A 13,069-nucleotide genomic window follows, 5' to 3' on the forward strand; every position below is an offset into this window, starting at 1 on the left:
GTGTACTTCAAGCAATCAAGTAAATCTATCACAGCAGGAGACAACTTTGTGACAAATGCAAGCAGTTAGAAGACAGCTTTATAGGGTTCCCTCCTGTCAAAGAGGAACTGGTCTCTTGCTCCCCTCATTCATTACTATGTTCAAACATCTAGGTCCTTTAGGTGAGTGTATGGGTGGCTTTGGGCCTTGGTTTACCAAACTTAAATATAAAAAAGCAACCTCCCCCCACCAAAAAAACCCCAAATGGAATTTTTTTCAAAAAAATATAATACAGCATATTCTTTACCTCCAATTTAGAAATGAGATTAAAGATGGAAATGATATACTGAAAGAGGGGATAGATGTGTGGACAGCACAATTAACTCTCCTTCCCACTGTCCATAAACCAGATGCCCCCCACCCACTCCAGTAAACACCTTTGTGAGAAACAGTTTCAAGTACTAATTGTCTTGTTTGTTACTGAATTCTTATCATGTGTGTACTTCAAAATGGCTATAGTTCCCAAAACTCACTAGTTATCCATAGGAAATTCAGTGTTCTTAAAAAAACATTTTTTTTGTCCTTCCCAGAGAGAAATATAAGAAGCTAATTTAGTACAAGACTAATTTTAATAGTAAAGGGGGGAAAGTGGTTCAGATTATAATTTCAAAAAAAAAAACCAAGCAGAATTAAATTTTGATATTAATCATGAGAAAAATTATACTAGAAATAATTCTAATAGCAGACATAAACAAAAGAATTTAAACCATCAAGATGTTTGGCATTTTTCAAAAGTAATCACATTTGAAAACTGTATTAAAAGGGACAAGAATCTAGTTTGAAATATTTGAAAACCTTAAGCTGTTTCTTTACTCTCCTTAATTTACCATAAACATATTCAAGGGCTGGGGTTATAGCTCTGTGGTAAAGCACTCGTCTCGCATGCATCAGGCACTGCGTTCGATCCTCAGGACCATATAAAAATAAATAGATCAAGATATTGTGTCCATCTACAATTTTAAAAAATACTTAAAAAAATAAACATCAAAATCTACAATGACAATTTATTCTTAGCAAATCTGAAAAGCTACATTTTTAGTAAGAGAATTATAAAAGTCAACTTTATCAGAGATGATAAATTAATCAGAAACCCCACAAAAATAACGGAAATATATTTTTAATTTATCATGAAACAAAACTGAACACTTTCATTTTCCACTTCCTCTCTCACTTCAGCACCTACCAATTAAGGAAAAACAAGTCTTTCAATAAAATATTTCTTTATTTTATGTTATAATTCATCAGGATTCAAAATAAATATTTGGAAACAGCAGAACAGGTAAAGAAATCAAATTTAAACCATATACCAGTTAATAGTCTAAATGGTGTGAAAGATGATTTGCTCTTCTAAGACAAAAATTTAAACTTACCTTCTGTTCCAGTTCATTTTTCCGATAGTTAATAGTGATGGAGTAATAATGTCTGTTCAGTCCATGAATTAAGGCCTACATAAATGATTTAAAAAAGGATAACTTAATATTTTTCATCTAATAAATAAAATATTTAAAATTATTGATATATCCTATACACAATACTCTTATCATCTTCTAAAAAGGGTATTTTATCTTAAATTAAAACATTTTTCTCAACCACAAGTTGAGGAAAGTTTTTTGTCAGTTTTCAAGACAGGGCCTCACTAACTTGCTGAGATTATATGCGCCACCATTTCTGGTTTAGAAGTAAAGTGAAATTTAATGGAATGGGTGACACATTTTTAAAGCATGATACAGAGCCTGAGAAATTCAATTTTTTTGATAGCCTTGAGAAGACTTAGAGATAAGGTCTGATCTCATCACAATCTAAGTTTTAATTACCTATTTATAACTTTTAAGTCAGATGTAATACCTGGTGGTTCTTTGTATTTCAAAAGTTTAAAAAGCCGTAAAAATGCATGTGTTTCTTCAACCACATTAATCTGGATTTTATTTCCTAGTTCAACTTTTATCGTTTCAAATAATGTGTTCAGGCACATCTCCAAATTAACAGTGTATATTTTACTCTTTACTGTTTTTCTTGCTCATGCTCTTATATAGTGACATGCAATCTACTAACCAGAATTTTTTTTTTTACCATATTCTGTCTCTTAAGACAAATAGGCCAATCAATTATAATAAAAATGTAAGCTAATGACATATCTATATTAAAAAACAATGATACTGGATGTGCTAAAATCAATTCACAACTGCCCAAGTATCTAACTCTAGCAACAGTGATCAACTGTGATTCAAACAGTATCCTGGGAGACCTACAGGACCCTCTATCAGTCTAAATGATGAAAATACAGAAATACAACTTAGGAGTATTTTTAACAAGTATTAAAAAAAAAAAAAAAAGGCTTTGGGAAAAACAGTCAAGAATCTACAGACAAAGCTAACCAAAATCACCACCAGTCTTTGATTGATGGAATTTTTACAGTGTAGATGGTGCTGAGATAGAAAAAGAAGGAGTAGGGAAGTGAACATTTAATGATCCCCCAACATCTACTTTACACATCACATCTTCTAATCTTCAGTAAGGTAGGCTGATTCCATGTGCATTTGTTCTTTTTTTTTTTTTTTTAAGGAAAAGGCTTTACATTTTATTACATTTAATGTAGAATCCCGATTTTTTCCACATTTTTTTACTGGTACATTATAGTCATGCCTAATGGTGGAATTCACAGTCATCCACACAGTTTAACAATATGATTTGGCCAATATCGTTCTTCATTATTTTCCTTTTTCCTCCCCTCCTCCCTCCTGGACCATTTCATCTATTCTATTGATCTCATTTAAATTTTCATGAGACCCCTACTACCCTAAACTTTCTTTTCCTTTTTCCTCTTTAGCTTCCACAATGAGAGAAAACATGCTATCCTTGATTTTCTGAGTTTGGTTTAAACATAATGGTCCCAAGTTCCATCTGTTTTCCTGCAAATGACACAATTTTTTTATTCTTCTTTATGGCTGAGTAAAACTCCATTGGGCACATTTTCATTATCCATCATCTAGTGATGTACATACTGTCTAGTTCTATAGTTTAGCTATTGTGAATTGTGCTGCTATAAACATGGGTATGCATTTATTGCTACAGTATGACGACTTTAATTCTTTAGGATAAACACCAAGGAGTGCTATGGATGAATCATATGGTGAGTCCATTCCTAATCTTTTAAGGACCTCCATGTTGATTTCCATAGTGGTTGTGCTAACTTACAATTCCACCAATAGTGTAAAAGTGTTCCTTTATCTCCACATACTCTTGAGCACTTAAAATTGTTGGTATTCTCAATGGCTGCCATCCTAATTGGAATGAGATGAAATCTCAGTATAGTTTTGATTTTCATTTCCCTAACTGCTAACAATGTTGAACATTTTTTTCACATATTTATTGGCCATTTGTATTTCTTCTTGAGAAGTGTCTATTAGTTCATTTGTCCATTTATCAATTGTGCTATTAGGTTGTGTTTTTTGTTTTGTTTTGTTTTTAAAGAGAAGGCGAACAAGAAGAAGAAAAAGAAAAAGGAAGAAGAAGGGGGGAGGAGAAGAAGAAATTAAGAATATCTATTAAATCCTTATTCATTTCAAAGTGAATTAAATTTCAATGCATGAAAATATTACATTGTATAGATCTTTAATCTAAACTTATCTTTGTGTATTATATGAGGTGTATCTTCTGTGTAGAGAGTTAGAAACATGTGCCCAATTCTGTAAGCAGACAGTCTGGCTGGAGAGTGGAGCTCAGATTGAATATCCCTTCATCCAAGCACCTTTATGTAATGCATTATCTGCCCAATTCCATGTGGTGATGTATCAAGTAACAATTGTGACCAAAATATATACACAAAAGCCAACATGGTAGACAAACAGGTCTACATTTTAGATAGTAATTACACTGCTAAAATAAACAATTTGGTATCTGAAGGCACTACCTTCTTGGTTTTCAATTAAATTATTTAGATAAAAGTAATAAGACAAACACAGACAGAATTAAAAGACTAAAGATAAAACAAATTTAACTTTAAATCAAATGATATACACAGTCTTCTAATTTTATTTGCTCATCTGCTGTGTACTCCAGTGAATTCATCACAAATCAGAGAAAATCGTTGTGAGCTTTTTGGTCTCATGTAAATGGTCTCATGTAAAGTAAACTGCACATGGCCAGTTTACTTCTAATTATGCCTCTATACACTCCCTGCTGTGGAAAGCATTATAAAACACACAGCTTATGAATTATATATAAGCAATTGGTCCTTGATACGCTTGAAACATTATATGCTCTTAAAAATATCTGCTTCATCTAAAGATAAATTTGTTTGCCTTATTTTACATTAATAAACTGGAAATATGGTGCTAAACAATATCCATTGAATCACATTCTAAAATGAAGCTTTCTATATATAAACAACTCATAAAAAAAACAAAACATATTTTGTGGTTGCCTCCATAGTAGAGAACTGGGTTGCAGAAGGTAAAATCAGAAGGGAAAGTTTTTACTAAATGCCTTTTTAGGTCTTTTGAATCTTGAACTATATGACACATTATCTATGCCAAAATTAATTAATTAGATTCTCAACTATTATATAAAAGAATTAAAAGATGTGGTTATGACCATCAGTTCTTATATTAAGTGACTGAATTAGGAACAACTCAATTTTCTGGGCCTTAGTTGCTTTATCTACAAAACGACAACAGTTTCCTGGGCAACTGTCTTACAATGGTGTATCTAATAATTATCAAAATAATGTATGCAAGTAGCTTAACCCTACTACACAATGCAACTGTACTGAGAGCTAAAAGCCCTATACTTACAAGCTCAAAATGCTTGCACATGCATCTATGCATCAACATTCTCTAAATTACGTGAGTCTGACAATCTTCAGATTTATTGCAACACTTTTATCTGAAATGTCTGAACAGTTTTTAATGGAGTAGTTCTACAAATTAAGTTACCAAAATAAATGTTTATTAACACTCTTAATTCTAAACATTTAACAACAGTAAATATTCCGAGTACAAAACAATATAAAGTCTTACACATTTATATAGAAGCCTATAGTACTATATAAGTGTTAAAACTTTTCCCTCTTTAGCAGGATTAATAGCTTCTCCTTTATAACACATGAAAGTGTAAATAAAATCTGCCTATTAGCTACTTCAACATTATCACTAATATTTTAAAAATAACAATTTCTAGCCAGGATTGGTGGCACACACCTGAAATTCCAGCTACTCAGAAAACTGTGATAGGAGGATGACAAATTTGAAGCCAGGCTGGACAACTTGGCAAGACCATCTCAAAAAAAATTATAATATTTTAAAGCAGGATGCTTTTTTAAAGAATACTGGATCCAGACGTAGTTACACATGCCTATAATCCCAGGCAGTGGCAGAAGGTATGCTAGTTTGAGGCCAGCCTGGACAACGTAGTAAGAACTTGTGTCAATATATTAAAAAAAAAAAAAAAGGTTTACAGATGTAGCTTAGTGGTAGAGCACCCTGGATTCCATCCCAGTATGGCAAAAGAAAAAAACTCTAAAAATATTTTTGTTTCACTGTAGAAAGTTTAAGAAGTATGGACAAGGAAAAACAAGAAAATAAAATTCTATAATTCTATCACCTAAAAGTAATCAATACTAATGTTTTGGTGTAAATACACAGGCACAGTTTATAAAATTGTATATTTACAAAATGAAGAATTTGTATATCTTATTTTATAATCTCTTTCATAATATATTTTGATCTTTCCTTAAGTAATATACACGTAATCATAATACTCCCCTACCACTTTAAGTATAACAGTAAAGAAATAGAGTTAGAAAATCATTAGTGAACGCCAGCATGTACTAACAGCTGCTTTCAGACTTCTACCCCTACTACTTGAGAATTCGCTTAAGAGCACCAGCTAACTTTCCCTTGAAAATAAAAGGCATTTCTGAAAAGCTTTTAATCCCCATGTTAAAGATTTCACTAATATTACATTAAAATTATATTATGGTCATTACCATTTACTTCAAGCTCTTTTGGGTTGCTTTCTTTTTAGTGTGTCTTAGAAAAATAAGAAAGTTTTTTAAGGTATGGCTTTATTCAGTCATTTTCTGGCTTGATCCCATTTGTGTGTTTTTGTATTGAAATTGTCTTAAAACTGTAATGCACCCAGCTAGATGTCATTCTGATGGGCGCTATACAAACTGTGAAATAAATATATCTACAGATTCTAATTGGAAGGCAAAACAAACTAAAATGAAAGGAAAAATATTGATGCTGTAGCTATTATATATACATAGGTGGTTTAACTCACATTCAGAATCTGTCTCATAAAGTTCACCAAACTAAGACTATAACTAAGGGTTAAAAATATAAGTGGACTGGTATAGAGTAAAACAGATTTTAATATTGATTTAACTCAATTTTTAAGGTTAAAAAGCAGTGTTTTATTAAGAAAGAAAGAAATCTGCAACAGGTGGCTACTGACTTACAATTAGGAAAAACTTCTGGCAGAAAATACCAGTAATCACAATGATTTTGGATTGGAGATGCTACTTAACCTTTTATAAAAAATAATGAAGCAGTATGACTCGATGGGAGTTTATAAGAAAGGTCATTATCACAAGCTAAACAGGTCCAATAATATATTCTCTTGGAACATACAAGTATGGGCTTGTCTATCCCCAATCAAAATCACTGGTAGCTTATTTCATACTCATTATATTCTGTAATCTTCCTTAAGTTATAAAAAAAAATTTTTTTTTTTTTTCAAAAGCAACACACCTCAATCCTTTGAAACAAAACATTTCACTTTGATGAAGATTTCGGATGAGTGGTTGCTACAAAATCAAGTGTTTAAAAGTACCAAGTTATCAAAGTGTAACCAACACTTAACCATGGTTAACTGTTAAAGCCACAATTCCCCAAAGACAACCTTATAGAAGAACGAGGTGTCAGAAGGGGAACAGCAATAACTCCTATGTCTTTGTCTTATGTGTTCTATTTAACCAAACATGTTATTTTTGTTCTTTTAATTAATCTTTAGAGAAGTAATTAACTATACAGACATAGGCTATATGGCACATTTAAAATAATTTTTGCAGACAATGAAAATTTGTATTCAAACAATGAGACAAGTAAACGACTTGTCTCATTGACAAAGAAAACATTAATCACTCAAGAGGATATTAACTGTCTGAATACCAATAACTCCAATAACAGTGGTTGATATCATTAGATAAAATAACTTATAAACTCTCATAGAAAGTAATATTGTGTTTTGCAGCAGTTATTTTAAAGATGAAGATTAAACCAAAAAGGTTGGAAATTTTAAGTATTATTTAAGAATTGTTACTGGGTCTGGGTATAGTGATACCCCAGTGCAATCTCAGCAACTCAGGAAGCTGAGGTAGGAGGATGGCAAGTTTGAGCACAGTCTGGAAAACTCAGCCAGACCCTGTCTCAAAACAGAATTTACAAAAGGGCTAGGGGGATGTACCTCAGTGGTAAATTGCTTGCTTAGCATGTATGAGGCCCTGAATTCAACACCCAGTACCACACCCCCAGTAGACACAATTCCAAACTGTTTTCTAGAGGCTTGTTTAAATATGTATCAGTTCTCCCATTATTTTCTGCTATGAGAAATGTGTACAAACCAATCAATTGTGGTGGCCGATACCTTCCACCTAAAGCTCTTATGGGTTCTTCTCTATAATGTTAACCATACCTAAGATATTCTTAATCTAAAGGCTCTGCTATGCTCCCAAATGCTTACATATGGTAAAAAATTTAAAGATCTTACTAAAAATTGACTCATGTATGAACAAATATAACTTCTAAAATAATATTCATATAATTCTCTTTTAAAATAAAAAAAACTAATTGCAAACAAAGTAAAAACGTGAAGAATTAAGATCTTAAAATGACTGCAAGTCTGAAAAAGGTAAAAGAGTTTTTATACTTTTAAAATACATTATCATTTTACATACATTTCATATTATCAAATAGAGCCATTACCTGGATAGATGGCTTGTTCAAGTGACCCAGATTTGAAGTTGTTTGTCTTGGTTCATGTCCTAAGACCATCATATTAGCATTGATCAATCTGAAGGCATCAATAACAACCTGTAAAAACAAGGTGTCAAGTCAATTCTTTAAAAAAAACAAGTGATGATGCCAAGCAACAGTGGACAAGGCATGATCAACTTGCATCTGTTTCTGGCCTATTTCCAGAAAATCATTTAATTATAATATTAATAAAAAAGAACCTCCTGCTGATTGTGCCATCAGCACACCACCCTCTATCTTGTAATGTAAGATGACACCAATTATTGCAATTTTCATGAAGCAGTAAAGAAAAATGTTAACTTTGCATCTTTATTATTAAAATACGTCATTAACTAAACTTACACCAAACAGCCTTCATGGGTGTGCATGTTTGTCACCTAAATTCTAACTAATCAAAATGAATGACAGAGAAACTAAAACTGAAAGTGAGCACAAGCTAAGGGACTACATCCAAAGCCCAGCCCTGTCACATCAATTATACTACCACAGTACTTGAAATGACAATAAAATTGCAGCCAGCCAGGCACTTGCCCATGTATTCTCTTCTAGTCAGATACCTTTCACTTCTTGTGACTATGAAAGACTTTATATCTTGTCTGATGGCTTTACATGTCCAAGCCACTGTCAACAGAGGAGGCACAATGTAAGAAAACCAAGGTCATCACCGCTTTAAGCTAGGATCATGGTATTCAATGATGTGGCTATAAATTCACAGTACAGAAATTAATAATTGGTAATTAATTATAGAAAGTTTTAAAATTCTTACATGATATCATCTGTTAGCTCTTAGTAAGGGATAGAATCATATACTATTCTGTGTCATTCTGTCGTCATTATTATAGATTTAAAAGAACTTCTTGAAACTTTTTATTTTTAATTTTTTAATAGTTGTGGATGGACAGAATGCCTTTATTTTATTTGTTTATTTTCATGTGGTGCTGAGGATCGAACCCAGTGCCTCACACATGCTAGGCAAGTGCTCTGCTGCTGAGCTACAGCCCCAGCCCTTCTTAAAACTTTAAAATAGCATCAAATTTTAGGTGAACACATACGACTTTAGAATAGATTGCCTCTTTAAGGAAATTTAACTCAATACACTTGTCATACAGCACAGTTTTAGAGCAGGACATTATTTCCAGATTCACTTTTTAAAATGTTCAATAACTGAAATATGCCAGCCCTGCCCCCTGTCCCAGTACTGGGGATTGTACCCATTGAGCTACATCCCCAGTAGACACAGTCTCACTAAACTGTCCAGGTGGACTTGAATTTGGAATCCTCCTGCCTCAGTTTCCTAAGTAGCTGAGATTACAAACATGTGCCACCAGGCCCAGTGAGATAAACTAATGTTTTAAAATCTACTATCAACTAGATTCACTCTCATTTGTACAATTATTGTTTAAACATAATGAGAGATTAAAAATAATGTTTTTAGATTAAAGCAACGAAAATCTAAAAATCATATAGTAAATATTTCTACATGCTTTGGCTAAAGAATAAGATTCAAAGAAAGAAAATCACCATTTCTAACAAGGCTGAAGAGAAGAGTCAAAATATTATATTTACAAAGGTATAAACTTATACCCAAAACTATGACAAGTGAATCAGTCTAAGGTCTCTGCCCAATTGGCCTAAAAAAATTAACTTTGAATTTTGCTTTTCTTTCTAGTTCAAATTTTCCGAGAGATTTCTCTTGCCTCAAAATAAAAGCAAGCATTCCCAAAACATGAATGATTTAATAGTTTGTAAACTTTTTTCCTTTTTATACAATAACCTTTATCTAGACTTAACTTTCACATTTATATGTGAATATGGTCTAAGTTTCCTATATTTAATGTTTTAATGTATTTCCTTTTTTCATAACACATAATAAAAACAGGTACAGACATACTTTAAATAACATCCAGACCAGGTGTGGTGGTGCATGCCTATAATCCCAGAGGCTCAGGAGGCTGAGGCAGGAGGATAGTGAGTTCAAAGCTAGCCTCAGCAACTTAGCGACCCTAAGCAACTTGACAAGACCCTGTCTCTTAAAAAAAAAAAAAAAAAAAAGAAAAAAGAGCTGGGATGTGACTCAGTGGTTAAGTGTCCCCTGGGTTCAGTTCCCAATATAAAAAATAAATAAATAATAAACAAACAACATCAAACAATTGTTTTTAAGAAAACTTCACTGGAGTAAAATTTTCTTATATTTTGTACTAAAAACACATAAGATCAAGTTAACATGTGAGCAAAGGAGGGGAAAGGTACCATTCTGACAGGTATACAAGGTAAACAAATACATAATTAAAAATCAGCACCCCTAACTATTAATGGTAAATATCATTTTGGTCTAATTGTTTTATGATTCTATTTTTAATAATTCAGTTCAATCATTTGTAGGGGAAAAACAGACAAAATATGAAAATTTCATTATGTATCACAGCAAAATGCTTAGTTTTTTATACTGAATGTTTTCAAACTAAAACAGCAGAGAGCTATTTTACATGCAAAAGTCTTTTGTATTTTTCTGGAATATTATAAGCAGGTGTGAAACTTTGTGAACAGGAAATGAAAATAAGAAATAAATAGATATCATGATCTGTTAAAAAAAACTTGAAATTTTAAAAATTCTACAAAGAAATTAGAAAAAATAAGGTTTTAATATACTGTTCAACTAATAAATGATGTCCTACGTGAAATGACATGTTCAGATTGACCATTCCTGAGCAGCAATATGATAGCCAATAGAAATGATTACAGGAAGATGAAGGAAATTTGCTGCCATCACTATAGCAACTGTCTTAAGGAAACTAACGTGTTCAACAACCTGCAAACCAAAATTAGATTTAGCATGCAATAAAAATATAAATATGGCAATATAGTCTACATTTTAATTTCTCTACAATTTTATAATTGCTGCTTCTGCTGTGAAAGTAAGCGGGTTTCTCCTTTAGAGCAACCTATCAAAATAGACTCATTAATGTCCAGTGCACTAATGAGCAATGGGCAAAAAAGGTGTTAATTATGCACAGTAAGTAAGATTCAAGAAAAAGCCCTAGTGAGCACTTGGAGGTGTGTATAAGCTGAAGGCATTTCTCTCTGTTTGTGTATTTACAGCATGATGCAACAGAATGACAGCAAAATGGTCACTCCATGTTTAGGAAGAGAAATCTTAGATGCAACATACTAAACAAAGAACCCCCAAGAATTAATTAAGATCTGGGGAAGAAGGAGGAATAATCCATTCTTAGAGCTTTATGAATTTCCTAAAGAGTTCATTTGAAGTTTATATAAACTAGTTCAGTCTGTCTTGTAAATCTCAAATAGTAATTTAATCAAATTCTCTGCACAAAGATTATCTCCTTATTACATAATAACAGAAACCTCCAAGCTAAACTATGAAAAATAATTTCTGAAATGTGTTGTGATGCTTTAAAAATTCCTTCCCATAATGAAGTCCTGTACACCACATTGAATCTCTATTTACCAGCCTGACCATTTAATTTTTTCTGGTACAAGTGCCTTGAGACTTTTCAGAGGTCACTGCAACAGTAGACAGCTTATAACAAAACCATTAGCAGTTTGGCTAGCTTAGGGAAACCTCTTACTTTCCTTTTTTGTTTATTATCACTGCATGAATCTGCAGCATATGATAGTTTATAATTTCTCAGGCTTGTTAAATTCATGTTAAAGGTCTGTTTTCTTGTTGAATAAATTTTGTTCATATAATGCTGCCTATTTCATACACTCAGTCTTTAATAGCACCTTTGGTCTATGCGCAACTCACAGATCAAAACAGAGGACTAAAATAGGGGTTGATGATGCTATTTACATGTGTGATTCCTGCTGTCTTCTTGTTAGTAGCTTTAATATAATAGAAGACCTTGTCTGTTTTGTAATTAACACATCTTTACTGGAGAGATATTTGGAAGTGATTGCTGTGAATATACTGGTTAGTAAAATAAACACAATCACACACCACTTTCTGTTATCAGACAAATTTGTGAATTGTACACATTATACTCCAGATCAACAAACTGTGATATAACAGCCAAGTAGAAGACACATATTTATATAACCCTTTATTTTTCTGAAAATATGTATTCACTCTGACCTTGCAAATATAATTAGCTTGTGGGATGTGCAGATTTCAGTACCATGGTTGCTTTACTAATTGCAACTCTTGGAAATAGATACTAAATATTTGGAAGCTGCCAATACAAAATAAAAACTGCATCTTTTTTGTACATCTGTCTTAGCTTATAAAAGCAAAATAGTTTTAAAAACAATACTGAGTTCCATGTTTATTTCAAGCATACCCAAGGGACAAAAATCTATCATTTCATGTCAATGACAAATCTGGTTTAGGGCTTAAAACTTTAATTATTTTCAAATTTCGTTTAAATTTTTTTGGCTTCTTTCATAGTATATGCTATTTATTTTTAAATTCATGTGTTCTTATCAACTGCTAGGTCATTTGAAACACTAAATTTCTAAAGCATCAATCTATAGTTCCCTATTTTCATATTCTAAAGGAAGCTATTTTTAAGCAAAACTCTTCAAATTAGTTTAACATAAAGATTTTTAAAGAAAAATGTATACACACTTATGGCAGTAGTTACTATAATTTTTTTCTGTCTCTTTCTCTTCCTCCCTCCCCAGTCTCCCCACTAGTTGGCTTCTGTGGCATTTCCAGTTCCATTTATATTGAAGTCAGTGATCATGAGAAGTGTTTAAAATACAGTAGCCTCAATGTTTCAAGAAATTATAATGAATTCATTTTCTTAAGCTTAAAAAATCCTAAACAGTCTCAATCTTCCATAACCTTACAGGTAAACTCACTATAAATACATGTAAAATGAAGTGAAATCACCAGAAAAATTTTAAGACCTGAAAAATCAATGCAAACACTAAAAAGAAGGGAGGGTGGTGAAATAAAATTCAGTTACCAGTTAGGCTATAGTCTACCAGCATATAAAGTCTCTAAAAATGAGAGGTGTGGAGAGAAAGAC

General features: G+C 32.2%; 1 protein-coding gene across 1 annotated transcript in view; it reads right to left on the bottom strand.

The window, feature by feature from the left end:
• Positions 1-13,069, bottom strand: part of Psmd14 (proteasome 26S subunit, non-ATPase 14) — a 105,057-nt gene that overhangs the window by 18,179 nt on the left and 73,809 nt on the right. The window contains exons 8-9 of the mRNA XM_027938024.2: positions 8,025-8,132; positions 1,410-1,484 (exon numbers count right to left, since the gene is read on the bottom strand). Coding sequence (XP_027793825.1) covers positions 1,410-1,484; positions 8,025-8,132 — 183 coding nt within the window. The remainder of the gene's footprint in view (positions 1-1,409; positions 1,485-8,024; positions 8,133-13,069) is intronic.

Source organism: Marmota flaviventris, chromosome 11, assembly GCF_047511675.1.
Source record: "Marmota flaviventris isolate mMarFla1 chromosome 11, mMarFla1.hap1, whole genome shotgun sequence".
NCBI classification, from domain to species: Eukaryota; Metazoa; Chordata; class Mammalia; order Rodentia; family Sciuridae; genus Marmota; species Marmota flaviventris.